This window comes from Eschscholzia californica, unplaced genomic scaffold (genome assembly GCF_041429995.1).
Source record: "Eschscholzia californica isolate CP2 unplaced genomic scaffold, dmEscCali1.0.p SCAF_3, whole genome shotgun sequence".
Classification (NCBI taxonomy): domain Eukaryota; kingdom Viridiplantae; phylum Streptophyta; class Magnoliopsida; order Ranunculales; family Papaveraceae; genus Eschscholzia; species Eschscholzia californica.
Genome location: NW_028238420.1, coordinates 18,512,323 through 18,528,750, shown reverse-complemented (window position 1 = coordinate 18,528,750; position 16,428 = coordinate 18,512,323). Strand labels below are relative to the sequence as shown.

Here is a 16,428-nt window from a genome sequence, read left to right as displayed (position 1 = left end):
TGGATCAACTACTCATGCTACATCACAGCGGGGATTTGTTTTATTCCTATACTTCGGGTAGTTATGGTTCCGTGAAGATGGGTAATGATTGTTTGGCTCAGGTTGTTGGCATTGGTGATATTTGCTTGGAGACTAGTATTGGTAATAGGTTGTTGCTTAAAGGAGTTAAGCATGTCCCAGACATTCGATTGAATTTGATTTCTACAGGGAGACTTGATGATGGGGTTAATATAGCTTATTCGGAGGGGGTAAGTGGAAACTTTCACGAGGTTCTATGGTGGTGGCTCGAGGTGATAAGTTTTCATCGTTCTATTGGATGAAAGCTAAGGTCTCCATGGATGTTGTTAATGCAGTGGAGGATGATGGTGACATGGAGTTATGGCATAAGAGACTCGGTCAGATCAGTGAGAAGGGATTGTCTGTGTTATCCAAGAGAGATGCCATTACAGGTATTTCTGGTTTGCAATTACAAAAGTGTGAACATTGTTTTGCAGGGAAACAACACAGAGTCTCGTTCAAGTCTTCTGGATCATCTAGAAAACCCGAGATACTTGATCTGGTGCATTCAGATGTATGTGGTCCAATGAAGACAAAATCTCTGGGCGGTTCATCATATTTTGTCACGTTCATTGACGATCACTCTAGAAAGTTGTGGGTTTATCTTATGAAGTCCAAAGATTAGGTTTTGGGTTATTTCAAGCAGTTTGTGGCATCAGTTGAGAGACAAACAGGTAAGAAGCTGAAGTGCATTCACAGTGATAATGGTGGAGAGTATTCTGGACCATTTGATGTTTACTGTAGAAAAACGGTATCCAGCATCAGAAGACGCCACCCAAGATTCCACAATTGAATGGGTTGGCTGAGAGGATGAAAAGGACGATTGTCGAGAGAGTTAGGTGTTTAATTTGACAGTCAGGCTTGGCGCAGACTTTCTGGAGAGAAGCTTTGAGCTCGGTTGTTCATGTGTTGAACCTGTCACCAAGTGCTCTGTTGGAGGGTGATAGTCCAGAGAGGGTATGGACCGGTAAGGATATTTCTTATGGGTAATCTGAAGGTCTTTGGGTGTTAGGCGTTTGTCCACATTCCCGAAGATGAAAGGTCGAAGCTGGAGATGAAATCGCGACAGTGTGTGTTTGTCGGTTATGGTCATGATGATTTTGGGTATAGGTTCTATGACTCAGTGGAGAAGAAGCTCATCAGGAGTAGAGATGTTGTGTTCATGGAAGATCAAACGATTAAGAACATTGACAAGGCTGCAAATCCAGCTCAGGGTTATGAAGGTTTGATTGATTTGGAGGTTACTCCTTCTACATCTGTCGATGGTCATGTCGAGGTTGAGGTTCAAGTTGATACACCCGGTGTTGATGCTCCCACATAAAAAGATGGTACTGGTGGTCATGGTGACGATCATGATGGAACACCAACTACCAAGAACCTCCCTACTGTTAGAAGATCTGAGAGAGGTCTGAGACGTTCGACAAAGTATGATCCTAGTGAGTATGTGTTACTTACTGATGGAGGAAAACCTGAAAGCTTTAGCGAAGCTTTGGAAGATGAACATAAACATGAATGGTGGAAGGCCATGAGAGAAGAAATGGATTCTCCGGAGGAGAACCATAGTTTTGATCTTGTGGAGTTACCTAAGGGTAAGAAGACATTGCTTAACAGGTGGGTGTATAAAGTTAAGCATGAGGAGACCATGTTGCTCCCTCGATATAAGGCTAGGTTGATTGTGAAAGCATTCAACCAAAGGAAGGGAATTGATTTCGATGAAATATTCTCTTCTGTTGTGAAGATGTCATCCATTCGGGTTGGAATTGGATTGGCAGCGAGCCTTGATCTAGAGGTGGAGCAAATGGATGTAAAGACTGCTTTTCTCCATAGGGATTTAGAGGAAGAGATTTACATGATGCAACCGGAAGGCTTTGAGAAGAAGGGCAAAGAGGACTATGTTTGCCGCTTGAAGAAAAACCTTTATGGATTGAAACAAGCACCAAGACAGTGGTATAAGAAGTTTGAGTCAGTTATGGGGGAGCATGGTTATAACAAGACTACTTCAGATCACTGTGTGTTTGTTCAGAGGTTTGGTGAAGGTGATTTTATCATCTTACTGTTGTACGTAGACGATATGTTGATTGTGGAGAGGAATTCGAGGAGAATTCTGGAGTTGAAGAAGCAACTTAGCAAGTTTTTCGCCATGAAAGATTTGGGTCCAGCGAAGCAGATTCTTGGTATAAGAATTGTTCGAGATAGAGAGAAAAGATTGATTCACTTATCTCAGGAGAAGTACATTGAGAAGATACTTCAAAGGTGTTGCATGGATAAATCTAAAGCTGTCAGCACTCCTCTTGCTGGACACTTTAGATTGAGCAGTCAATATAGTCCGAGTACAGATTCAGAGAGGGAAGATATGGAGAGGGTTCCATATGCTTCTGCAGTTAGTAGTTTGATGTATGCTATGGTGTGTACCAGACCTGACATAGCTCGTGCGGTTGGTACTGTTAGTAGGTTTCTTTCTAATCCGGGGAAGGAACAATAGGCTGCAGTGAAGTGGATTTTGAGATATCTTCGAGGGACTTCTGGTTTGAAGCTTACTTTCGGAGGTGATCAGTTACTACAGGTCAGTTATACTGACGCTGATATGGCTGGGGACATTGATTCAAGGAAGTATACTTCGGGTTACTTGGTAACACTTGCAGGGGGAGCTGTGCATGGCAGTCAAGGCTGCAAAAGTGTGTTGCACTTTCTACCATTGAAGATGAGTTTATAGCCGCAACTGAAGCTTGTAAGGAGTTGTTGTGGATGAAGAATTATCTTGAGGAGATCGGATTCAATCAAGATAAGTATGTATTGCTTTTTGACAGTCAAAGTGCAATAAATCTCGGCAAGAATTCGACATTTCATTCGCGTTCGAAGCACATCGATGTGAGGTATCATTGGATACGTGATGTGGTTGCTTCCAAGGAGTTAGAGTTGGTTAAAGTTCATACACACGATAATGGAGCTGATATGATGACGAAGGCTCTGTCAAAGGGGAAGCTGGAGGTCTGCCGAGGGATAGCGGGGCTGGTTGTTCAGGAATGTCGAGGAAAAGCGGAGCTGGCTGTTTCGAGGGCTATCAAGGGGACAACAGGGCTGCTGTTTCTCCCACCTAGTCTGAGGGGGAGTTTGTTGGGTTTTCTTCCTAGTGGGGAAACCTAGTTGGGGTTTGGATTAGGATACCAAACCCGGACCCAAGTCGAGCTCCTTTGGGTCGGTGACTTAGGTCGGTGGATAAGGGTTAAGGGAAGCCTATAAATACTTCCTTAATCTTAATTAGAAGCAAACAACACAATTAGAAATGCACAAGAGAAGAGGGGAGAGAAGAAGGTTGCCGAGAAGAGCGGAGCTGATCTGTTTCAGCGTGCGCAGTCTTCGTTGTTCGGAAAATCCGACGGTGAGTTCTTCTCCGATTAAGCTAAAATTTGGCAGAAGTGTTCTTAACCTGTTCATCTAGTATTTGTACGGCGGGATCGTTGATTGGTGGCCGTAATCCTAGTAAATTTAGGGTCTTATTTCTGGGCTGTTTTGTTCTTGCTTGTGAGGTTTTCTTCGTGTTTCTTCGTGTTTGAGATTGATTCTTTTGAGAAAGGTCTGAGTCTCGGATGGACGTAGTCTGTAACTACTTCGCTTATTATAGTTGATTTGGTTGGACTATGAGTCCCGTGGTTTTTACTTCTCATATTGAGGAGGTTTTCCACGTTAAAAATTGTTGTCTGATTTACTTTCAGTTCTTTGTTTATTGCTCCCACATAATCTTCATATTATCCTCGTAACTAACACAAAGGGGAAAAAGTTTACGTTCCGCTGCATCGACTCGACCCGTTTTTCCCTACAGTATTTAGGGATGTTAGACAGCCTCCTTTATTTGGGACTTAAAAGGGCAGACTGCTTATTTAGGTGGCGCTTACTTTATATTTTAAGGGAATGGAAATCAAAATTGAGGGATGAAATTGGTTATTAACCAACTCACAACAGACATTTTTTGTGGAAAAGAAAGTGTGGGATTAGTTATATTAATTGAAGGTTCCTAACCCCACCTGTAAATAACTTTTACCTATAAATAACTTTTGTTTCTCTATTTCAACAGATAACAACTCATCAAAATAAAGTATGATCTACCGTCGTTAGCAAAGAGAGATGCCGCGACCATAGAATGCGGCGGAAACCTCGTTACTAGACACATGACCATAGAATGCGGCGGAAACCTAGTTACTAGACACATAACCTCGAGCATGTCGCTTGCTTATGGGTAACAAATTACAAGTCCTCAACACTTGCAAACATAGTTACTAGACACATAACCTCGAGCATGTCGCTTGCTTATGGGTAACAAACTACAAGTTTTCAACACTTGCAACGGGTGGAACTTTTTACTTGCGAACTCATTTTTGTTTAACATGTGTAGATGATTAATTCAGCCTATTAAGTTTTTCGAGTGAAAATCACTAGCATGCGGTGGAGCGAAAAAAGCTTATAAGATGCTTTTGCACTTATCAAGGTGATTCTTCTGCCCATTGTTGAATATGTTAACAGCAAACTTTCTGGGTAAGAAACTTTACAGCATTCAAATAACAGTTTTACAGGATTCCTCAAACATATTGTTTGCAATTGTTTGGTCTCCGAGTTTTTTGTGGTTATTTTCGATACATCATTTACAGCTTCACCTGATTTCTCTACTATCTGATCATCAATTCCAACTGAAACATGTGCAAAGTAGCTTCTATCATGTAAGATCAAGTTTGTCCATGAGTTGAAGTCCGAAAATATATACATATATGTAGAGGAAGTTGATTTTAAACTAGCGGCTAGTGACCTCATCGTCCCAGACTCCATTTCAGGTCATACAATAGATTCATGTGGCGCCCCGACATTGCTTTCTTCCCTTTGTTGTTGTTGCAAATTGGATGTGTTTCTACTATTGTTAGCTTGGGCACGTAGTTCTTCCAACATCTGGAAATATGCATATGGTCCCCAACCTACAAAGCGAAGAGATGACAGACGTTGGATTGGTTAATTATCCTCAGAAATAAGTGACAAGATAAAAAGATTTAGTAAACCTAAATACAGTACCAGAACTATCTCATTTTGACTTATTATTAGTTGAATATACTGGGAGAAACCATTATAGCTCTAAGTTCTAATCTGTTAGAATATAATGCTTTCCCATACACTCAAGATGTATAAGCTTGCAATGACCCTGAAAGACGATTGCCTAGTGCCCGTTCAAAACAAGATGGAAGTTCGTAAGTGATTGTTTAGAAAATTCATCCCCTATATGAGAATTATATATCACATGGCAGAAAATAGTTGCATTATTGTCAATAGTTTGAATTATACCTTCAATATGATATGGAGGTGGGAAGAACTGCAGGTAGCAAACTGTTGCGACTACAAGACCTGTATGTGAATTCCGTAAGATGAGCTTAGGTCAAGAATCATAATTCATAGACAAGGGTACATAGTTATATGTGTTGACACAGACCTAGGATACCTCCCCCAAACACATCCCTCCAGTGATGATAGTAGTCGTCAACTAGTGTAATAGCAACAAGAGATGCAACCAGTAGAGGAACAATCACGAGGCATAACTTAGCCACATGACCCCGATGATCAAATGCTCTAAGTTTTCCGGATAAGTAGAGAGAAAGAAAGCCGAGGCCGGCAAAGGACCCTATAAAATAACAAATCCAAAAAGTAATGTTTGCCAAGAAGATAAGAATACTAGAAGAGATCAATACGAGTCAACGTCCATACATGAAGTATGACCACTTGGAAAACTCTTGTATGCGTCCCTTATGTTACTCTGTTTTCCATGGCAAACAACATCACCAAGTTGATTATAGACCTAAAAAATAATAGATTTATCATAGTAAGTGCCTTCACACCATAAAAGCAACATAAGAGAAAATAAATAGGACATAATAACTAAGAATTATAAAATCGTACTTCCATTCCATCAGGGAAACAAATCCAAAAGAAGTTTGGCCGAGGTCTACCAACTCCGTTCTTTATTGCTTCCGTAAGGACGCCAGTTATAAATACAGAAAATAAGAGACCTGTTTCATGCAATGGGATGATATCATCAAATGATAGTTTGTGATACAGAACGGAATTTATTTTAGACGGAAAAAAACTAACATTTACCGAGTATCCCATGGTGAAGATCATAGACATCTCTCCTACGAAAATAGTAGCCAACAATCACCACGATAGGGAATACAACTGCATATATCTGGTTCATTATGGGGAAGATAAATACGTTAAAATCTCTGCTTTATTAAGATAGATCATACTCAACGACAACAGAACAATCCTAGCCAGACAGGAACTATTCAGTTCAAATTTACAAGTACTATCTGTATCCCTATAAGAATCTTAGTAAGTTTTGGATTTTTTTGTACAGTTATTCTCTGTATAACAAGCTCCTACGACTAACAAATTTACGATTTAGCTTGAAATTTTGTAATAAATATAAATATTACATCTGATATCCTATATGCGAATTATATTTGATTAAATGATGTAAAATCAATGGGGTTCACATTCACGGAGGAGGAGCACTGGCATCTAACCATGTTCAAAGCATGGCCCAAAAATATCTCAAAATTGATTGAAAGATAGGTAAACAAAGACAGTTATTTCTCTCCGCTATGTTGCATCCTTTAGTAAGATACTCCCAGTAATAAAGGGTACATCCAGGCATCACAGGGACCCAAGACTTCCTTCCTCTCAAATGTCGGTTAACCTGGGTCGAAATCATAACTGAAATCAGATGTCTTTTCGTTGCCTTTTCATCCCACTGCTACCATTTCACCCTTTCATGCGTTGCGGACATTAAGCATGAAGCGCAATTTCAGGAGTAGATTGATCTACTTATCGCACTTGAGTGGCTTGGTGCTACTCTTCCGCTGTTCATTGGTTTCTTGCCTTTGAAAAACTCTTGGTCCCTGATGTTAGAAACTTTCCGAAAAATAGCAGAGAAACCGGAGCTGCTCACAGCTCCAAAGCAAGCGCAAAAGAATCTGCTTTTCAGTAACTAGTTGCACCAAACTTCAGCTCAAACCGAGCTACTTGAACCAACATCGAGTCACCTCTAGTCAAGACCGAGATCACACCAGGACTTCAGACAAGTTTGACTTCACTCGTGAAGCCCCTTCACCCACTTCATGTAGATTGCGAGATTTAAGCAATACGCAAACGTCGCTCCTAACTTAGCATTCAATCGAGGAGACAGACTATGTGCAACTGTAATACAGACCCTGTCGAAAACTAAAGATGTAGAGCAAGCATGAGTTCAAAGAAATTACTCCGTGTTCCGAAGCTCACTTTGCAGCCCCTTCACCCGTTTCATCTCTATCCGAGGTACAAAAATACTCCACTACTGTTGTTGGTGGCAAAGCTGAATAATACTATGAAAATCAATATGTTTATCTGTGACATGTACAATAGATCATTTTAAGCCCGAAGACACTTGTTTACGGGGAGTTCCAAAAAATCCCACATACTCAAATTCGAACTTCGTGAGAATCCTGATTGCATTTAAGGAAATTCAAAAGTAAAGGTCAAAGTTGAATCTTTTTCAGGAGGAGGAGGAGGAACAAGAAGGTAAATAGGTTTACCCTCATACAAGGAATGAAATTTCAGTTTTGCTGGAAAGTTCGGTTGGTCCAAAAATGGAAATGTTTCCACAAAATGTTTCAGTCAGTGTGGAAATACTACAAATATTTTGGGAGATATTTCTTTATAATAACACCAAAAAACCTAACATTTTACAAATAATATTTATGAAGAGTTGATAAAAGGGGCAAATATAAAAGAATTTAACAAATTTTAACGGAATTAGTTTGTTTGAAGGGGTATTTGCAGCCACATATTTATACCAGGGGTGTAAGTTGAATATTTTGAACTTAGAAAGTTAAGGCAGGGGTAGTTTACAAACAAAAAAAATAAAGTGGACTTAAAAGCTAAAACATCATAAATGATGTACTTGTATAGTAAAGTTTGTGCACCATAGACCCAAAAAGAAATTAGGGTTTTATTATCGGTCTTCCTTCTTCTTCTTTGCAACTTTTCTTTCTCTCTCTAGATTTTCTAGTTTCAGATTTGTTCTAGTATCAAACCTTCTTGGGAAATGGTAAAGAAGAATAAAGTGAAATGGAAAATAAACGAAGACAAGATCAGAAGAAATCTGGAAAAAATCGATCTGAAAATGAAGAAGATATAAAAAGAGATCTAAGGTTTCGAAACTTAACAAGAAATCTTGAAAGTTTCGACAGTTTCCGTCGAAATCTTACACGAAACATTTGTAAGTATGATTTAGTGGTCGATAGGAGCATTAGATTCATATTTATATATTTTTTTGTTGAAAGTCTCAGATTTATTTAGCAGGATAATAGTGGTCAATTGGAACATTAACCTCATATTTATATGTAGTTTTTTACTTGAAGTATTTATACTTGATAAAAAACTACTATCGATTTTACATTTTAGGATACACTAGGGTATATCTCGTGCCCTAGGGCACGGACACTTATATCAATCAAATGTTACGAAATTTATTGAGAGAGAGAGATTTTTATTAGTTATTATTTATTTGTTTTTTTTCTCTTAAATTAGTTATTATTTTATTGAGAGAGAGAGATTTTAATTTCTTTTTTTAACCCTTGAAATTTATTTTGTTTCTTTGTTTTCTTAAATTATTTATTTTATTTCTAAGAAGGAAAGGATTATTATTTTTCAAATAGGTAACTTTATTTCTACGAAGGACTATATTTTAAATTTTTAGAAGGGTTTCTAGACAATATCCTCTATTAAAAAAGGATGTTTGTCCCAGTCATCGTTTTCCCTTCTGTTTTATTATATAGATGTACGAACTTCTGTAGCTATAGCCTATAGGGGGAGTACTTAGGATTTAGGATGTCATAAATGTTATTCTCAGTCATATTTGATGATACAAATATTGGTCATCAATTGACTAGATCAAGAATAGACCAAGAGTCCAACGGGTCAACCCGTGACATTCAACCAGGGAGGTGAATCTTAAAGAGCTATGCCACTCTACCACTCTACAACTCTACCCTGCTCTGGCTCAAAATATAATCAGGTGTGCCTGGATTTTGAAAAGGTAAAGCAGATCTGCGGAAGTGGGGTTGATACCTTATTCCCGAAATAGGGGGTGTAAAAGCGTGTCTAATAGTTTCCACACCTAAGCCCGAATCGGACCAAGATACAGGACAAAAAAATCTCAAGAATCTAAGTAACTTGGACACAAGAGTCCTTCAGGGAGAAACTTTCTCTCGAAATCTACAAGATCGACAATACCATCTATCCAAAATAAGGAATATCCACAAACAAGGAAACTTATCTCACTACAACCGTTGGTTGGAGTGGTAAGAGGTATAATCTTCCACCTAGAGGTCAAGGGTTCGAGGCACACGCTGAACAATTTAAAAAAAAAAAACTTGTCTCACTACGACTACTAAACAGTAGTTTCATCGTAAGCCTATGGAACTTCACGGCTTCACCGCCTCATCACAACCACTCATCCCAGTCAGCTAGACGAGCCTATATAAAGCTACAAGTTCGCCCCAAGCATGGAAAACAATCAATCAGAGGTTCAAACTCTAACTTTAGGCTTTCAATCAATTCTTTAACTGCAAGAATCCTTTACTGACTTGAACGTCGGAGATGTTTCCGAGTTCCTTACAGTTTCTGTCCAAAATTACAAGAAGCAGTTCGAAGTTAAGAGGCAACAATCTCTTTATCCTGAATAATAACCTAAAAGTATTTTTTGACATCATCAATATTATGTCTAGAAAGATATCCAAAAGGTAGTATATACCTCCAATATCAACTTTTAAGTGTTCAAGTATCTCTCGAGGCAAGGGCAAACCCAAAGCAGTGCCACCCGTGGCACAATCAGGGGTAAAGATTCAATTATATCTATCTTCTCCATAATCGTATCACAAACATAACTTGGCACCTTGGTCATACGCATGTCTGGCTCCCAACAAGTCATGCGTTTAATTTAAAGATTTACATACAACTTTACTATTGGCCCCCATCTTTCAACCCTTTGAACTAGAATTTATTTTTCGTCCTCTTTCATAAATTCAAGTTTGATTTTCTTTTGTTAGGTTTTGTCCCGGCCCTGTATGGGCAACACACTCTTAATGATTTTTCTTCTTAGGTTTTTTTAGGCTTAAATCATTAAAATAGAGTGTTAAATGGATTTTAATCGTTCTTATGCGAATTTTTTAATTCGTTCCATTATTGTTTCATGTTCAATATAAAAAAGAAATAACGTATTTTATACTGCTTAGTTTTTTTTTTCAACCTAACTGATATTATAGATATAAAATTGTTTTGTGTTGTCATTTGATATGCCTTAATTTGTTTACTTTTTTAAATCACTCTTTTATATATTTTTTTTTTGTTGAAACAATCACTCTTTTATATAGTTGGAAAGTTAAAATATATGCGAGAATTATGATACGAAAAATACATTGTTTAACTACTACTAAAATTTCCCTCGCAATTATAATTTGGAAGTATATGTAGGTTTGTAATTTGGAAGTATATGTACGATTTAAATCCGGGCTCTACCCTTGTCTCTATGTACTTCTAAATGGAGTTATCTTAAGGAGCCCCAAGTCTGCACTTGGCAACTTAACATTAATCTGGATACTTAGGCATTTTAGACATTAAATTATCTTTGGTTAATTGATGCAAAACCTTCATTGAAGCTTAAAGCAACATATTTTACAATTATACGGTCAATACCTCAAAACCTTGAATGAGAAAATAAGTTGGGTAGAATGCTTACGTACAGGAACAACCCAAAAACGCACAGTTACACCTTTCAAAGGAAATCTGAGATCAGTCATCATGTCCCTCCCCACAAAACGGTGAAATGGATGAATAAGGTAAATAACTAGATATAACACCATGAGAAGCAACAATATAAGCCAATCATGCAAGTGCGCTTTTGCTACAGTTACCCCATGGGACTTTACGGTATGTGATGTACTTGTTTGGCCCTCCCTCATATTAGCCCTGCTAGAATATAATAAAAGCTAATGAAACTACAAACAAATGCTGAAGCAGAAACTGATTTCCATTCTATCATGAAAAAGAAATACTTAGGTTTTTGCTATGCTTGACGACAGCTATATTCTTCGCCACTTACCACCTGATGGGACTATTAATCAAGAGGCTCCTGTACGACGTTTAATCGAACTCCATTCCATCTATAGTTTTTATGAAAGGTGACATGACAACTTTGTAGACTTTCATAGGCACTTGCATTCTAAAAGTGTGGTTATATATTGCTTTTTGTTTCAACTGTGCTCCAGAGTATTAAATTTCAGTCTGCTTGTAACCGATAAAGTTGTCTGTGCGAAAATATTTACAAATTCGTGGAGCCTCATGAATGAGGAAGTTGTTGTTTCAATGATGGAAATGTTATGATCTTCTTTTCAGAAGATTAGCAAGAAAAAGAATCATCTAGCATGCTACAACATTTTGAGGATGATCATGATATGTAGCAATAAAACACAATGGAAATTTCATTAGGCACTGGTATATACATTACAAGTAGCCCATGTCGTTGACACGGTGAAAAAAATAATGTGATGTTAGAGACTTTTAGTCGAACATAATGGAAAATGTTGACTAGGACAAGAACCCTTATTTAAATATGCATATTGTTGGTGTAGTGCGAAAGTACTACATTTATGTCGCCCCATTTACATGAGTCTGTCTATTTTTATGTCGTAATAAATTGCATGTGTTTTCATTGGAAGGGGTATTGTGGAATCAATGAAACTAAAATGAAAAAAAGCTGTTCAAGACCGAGACACTATCAAATCAAAATACTATTACTACATTCCTATAAGGACTGGCAATATTTGAATTTGAATTCCAATAGGATAACCAAAATTTTCAAACAATTTTCTACCCGAAGGCATTTTCGAGTATCAATTGATATTGATAAGCTTACCAAAAAGTTCTATAACGAAACCCGACAGACAACTTACAATCAAGTGAGGGCATCTTTAAAGCACCCATTATCATAAAGGAAAATGATCCTCATCCCGGCACGAAACCCAGCCGAAACCCAGTGGGGTGACGTGTCGGGCTGTGCCGGTATGTGTATCACGGTTGTATCATAAAATGTTGTTGAGGTCTATGCATGTGTATGCAAAATCTTTCTCTTGCTCTTCATTTTAACCCATAGAAATAATAAATCGATGAATGGCAATATGATTGATCTTATTAAAGAACCAAATCAGGCATGGCAATGGCTACTCTCATATCAGGTTGGCAACAAGAGTGTTAAAACCTAAGTTTTCAAATGGCATAAAAGACTCCACATTTACTAGGTAAGGTTATGAATTATGATATTCATCAATTTATAGGATATCTAAACTACTAAATCAGGCAACTGAGGATTATTTTAAACAACACAAAAGTGATCAGATAATTAGAAAAGAAATCTAGAAGTTGAGCAAGTAAAGAGAAAAGCACATACCTTCTAATGTTTGAATCAAAATTCAAAACCCAAAAGACATAAGGCAAACTAGGGTAGAGTTAAGATGTTCTTCTTCTGTTTAAAATTGAAGACAGTAAATTGAGCTGTTCCACAAGTTTACACGTTGTTATTGGTTTGTTTACACGTTAAAAGGTAAGACAAGTTTTATTCAAAAATGCCCCTTTCTCCCATCGGTGACAGTTGACACGACACTGCATGAACAGAACGTGTCCGTTTTCAAAACAAAGTAAAAGGGTTAATTCCCTTTTGGAGCCATATCTAAGCTATTAGCCAACTTACCCCTCCTCACTAACAACTTCCTTACAGGAAAAAAAATAACTTTTTATTTTTGTTAAGGAAAAAAGGAAAAAAAAAAAAAAAAACTTGAATATCAATTTTTAACCCTCCTTCTAATGTATTAGGTATAAATAGTGTCTTCGTCATGACGAAATTTGTTGCACCTTACCCTAAGAAACTCTTCAAGATACCCACAATAATTCATTTTTATTTACTTCGCATTCACCTAAATAAAACATTTAGAAAATTTTGTCTTGTCGTAAGCACACCTTTATATATATATGTTGTATTTAGTTTTATATATTTCATGCTTTTAAGTATACAAGACATGATTTTACATTCACAATTGAAACTTTACTTTCAGCCTGATGATGTTCCTCTCCTTGGTTAGGGTCTCGTTTGCTTTTATACCTTCGTCTTTTAAAATCTCTTTAAACAAAAGGGTCATAATTTACAAAAAGAAAAATATTGAACGTCCGACATTGATAGGTGCATGTTATGACATGACACCAAACCATAAGTCATTTGTTATATAGATAGTTTATTAGATAATAATTTTTTTGGAATAATACACCCTTAATTCTTTTTTCTTTTTTTTTCTCGAAAATTAACTATGATGTAGTACATTATTTATACTCAAATAATCCAAATTCAATAGCCCAAGGATTTCACCCCTTCTGAGGATCGAACCCGGACCTCCAAGAATTTTTGGAGTTTATGTCAACATTTTAAACCACTTGGGCAACCAAGTGGGACTATTAATTTTTTTTTGTAATACCGGAATAACGTTTTAGATAATATAACACTAATGTTTTTTTGATAACAACCTTTTTATTTTGTTTCATTACTTCTGCCACTTTCATTCTAAGTCGTTGGATTGCATTGGGATTACTTCAAATCTAGTGAACTTAAATTTTTGACGTTAGGGTTATTTATTTTAGAAGAGAAACGTGAACGATTTTTGTGGGGATAAATTAAGTAAGTGAAAGGTGAGATGGATACATTTAATTTGTCTCAGTCAGTAAGAATTCATTTTGTCCCCGTCAGCAAAACAAGTCTTGTTTTGTTTTTTTTTTTTTTGTTGAAATGTAATACATTAATATAAAAAGAGTATTACAACGAACTGCGAAAGAAATTAAAATTACAGTACCTAAAGTAGTAAAACAAAATAACAGAATTAAAGAAGTGCACAAAATATCTTTGATTTGTCGAACAGTCTTCATTCTGTAGCTTGCTAAGCTGGCAGCTCTTCTGTAGTCTGATATGATATTTGCTCTTGAGATTCCGTCTGATTGATTTAAAGATGAAACTTTTTCCTAGCTTCCTGTAACACTTGAGATGGAGTAAGCATACATCTAAAATTTCTTGAAGAAATAGAGATGTTTGCAAGATGGAATCAAACAATGATTCCTGAGTATCCCACCAGTATTTTCCATATAAAGAGACCATATCTATTCGAATTCTACAAAGTAGAAACCTGTCAGATACCTGAAAATTGGGATCGCCGTCATAGCCTGAGTATAAATACCCTGCTACTTCGACAAATGCACGCAATAAAATTGCGAATAAGGGTGGAAATGAACATGTTACGGAGCTTGGTTTAAGAGTTAAATCTATATGAAAATCAACGACAAAAGTAATTAACAAAAAGTGAGCTGGAAGATAAGCGATATAAGCTGCATGACTAATATGGAGAATTATATTCGAAATATGGTGTCGACCGGGGTCGAATGGAAAGTTGAGATGTATTCTATTTGTCATTCGGCTGATCCAGGGGCCAAAGTGTCCAGCTACTATTCGATTAGTGATTCTAGAATGATTACGGTTAAAAGTCTTGTTTTGTTATATGATCAGGAATGACCCGTGCGTCCGACACAGATGTTATTTTTGAGCATTTTTAGTTATGATAAAATATTCATGAACAAAAAAACCTATAATCTCAAAAGAAAATTACTAATGTTAAATGCCCATCAATCTTGTAAAGGAAGGATGTTTGACAAACGTTAAACAAAAATTACAACCTATTTTTCTTCTTGACGATAGAAAAACAAAAAAGAAATTACAACCTTTAGTTACCAATAATATAACTAATCCTACAATATATAGTTTCTCTCATCACCGACCAAAGGCATTTATATACATCCTGTCGGGGAATTATAAGACAATCCAAAATGAAAGTATAGGGTGAAATCGAACTCAAACAAAATGCTTAATCTCTATTTCAGATTTGGAGGGAGAGAAAAAGTAAGTAATTAACACGCAGAATGATTTTAGAGAGGGGATGCATAGCGATGACATTTTCTCTCGTCTTTCTCAAAATATGTAAGGGAAAGAAGAATCATCAAAATGGAGAAAATAGATTAGAAATGAAACACAAATTTACCAAAAATTGTGAGGTTCACAAGTAAAAAAAATAAATATGAAATATTCAAATAATAGTACTTCAAAGTGTTTGAAGTGTCTGACATTGTGAAACTTATAAATGGTTGACCTCGTTAGCCATAAAACTGTTAAAAATTAATTCACGTCTTTCTTTGAAAAGTGAAGGAAAAATTGAAGGTTTTCTTGATTACAATCGTTCATCAACATTAGAGGTTGATTTTAAATATTTGGGCACAGTGAAAATCCATTACAAATTCCTTGTCAGACCTCTGATCAAGAAAGATGAAAGTAATATTGTCTTGATTCCAGTCGTTCATCAACATTAGAGGTTGTAAAAAGTATGGATCTTTTTTTTTGACAATCGATTAATATTATATTATGAAATAAAAAACGGAAATAACACAATAGAGGACATCATTATTCAATTGGAGCCTAATAATTGTGGTTAATGAACTAAAAAGGTAAAAAGGAACGTCCTCTACTACGGGATTTGTTATCTGTATTATACACCAGATTATATAACGATTTATAATATGAAGCGATACATCTTAAAAATATTCAATTATGATATGTTTGAGAAAAACTAAGTTAAAGAAATATATGTAATTAATCTTGGTAATCAAGTCGACTCAAGTCATTTAGAAGCTCCAAATTCAGTAATAGTTCGACAAGGGAGCCAGCCAACTAGCAAATCTCTATTCAAATCAATGCAATTACTAAAACTACTAAGAATCAAAAACAAAGAATTAGTACCGTTAATCTAAAAAAAGTCGGACATTGTAGGCCATCAATAGTAATGTTCTTTACTTTCATGTGTGTGTTGAAAACATCAAATGATACTTTGTAAAGAGTATCAAATTAAAAAACAGAAATGCATCAAGCAAGCAGAATATATAAACACTAGAGCAACAAGAACACTCAAAACTCAATTAGACATTACACTACAAAAATAGGTAAGTAATTGAACAAAGTAAATCTCATGCAAATAAAAGATCATACAAGATCTTGATTTTTCAAAACCCTATTGCCATTTTTTGTATAAAAGATGAACTTTGTGCAACAACACATCATAAGTTATCACAAAAAGAGTATGAACTGTTTAATTTTTTAAGACTTATAAAACTCCATTATCTTACTCTCCCGAGATCAACACATATGAAAATTGACCCACTCAA

The 16,428-nt window shown here is 36.3% G+C and overlaps 1 protein-coding gene across 2 annotated transcripts; it reads right to left on the bottom strand.

The window, feature by feature from the left end:
• Positions 1–4,580: 4,580 nt before the first annotated feature.
• LOC147548829 (putative lipid phosphate phosphatase 3, chloroplastic) lies at positions 4,581–12,695 on the bottom strand. Of its 2 annotated transcripts, none has more exons than XM_086668801.1 (8): positions 12,575–12,695; positions 10,872–11,100; positions 6,187–6,274; positions 5,989–6,098; positions 5,797–5,887; positions 5,525–5,713; positions 5,380–5,439; positions 4,581–5,018 (listed from the first exon to the last, which is right to left on the bottom strand). In XM_086668801.1, the coding sequence occupies exons 2-8, from the start codon at positions 11,088–11,090 to the stop codon at positions 4,882–4,884; spliced, it is 894 nt and encodes a 297-aa protein (XP_086524927.1). In that variant the 5' UTR covers positions 11,091–11,100; positions 12,575–12,695; the 3' UTR covers positions 4,581–4,881. The 2 variants fall into 2 exon arrangements, with proteins under 2 accessions (XP_086524927.1, XP_086524926.1); XM_086668800.1 differs by having other exon boundaries at positions 10,872–11,097.
• Between the last annotated feature and the right edge of the window lie 3,733 nt (positions 12,696–16,428).

Excerpts from the sequence above, each read along its gene's own strand:
- LOC147548829 (XM_086668801.1), bottom strand. The coding sequence starts at position 11,090 with ATGAGGGAGGGCCAAACAAGTACATCACATACCGTAAAGTCCCATGGG. Across the intron at positions 6,275-10,871 it reads TGCGTTTTTGGGTTGTTCCT|ATATATGCAGTTGTATTCCC; the intron begins GTACGTAAGCAT and ends ATAATGAACCAG. Across the intron at positions 5,019-5,379 it reads ACCTCCATATCATATTGAAG|GTTGGGGACCATATGCATAT; the intron begins GTATAATTCAAA and ends TTCGCTTTGTAG.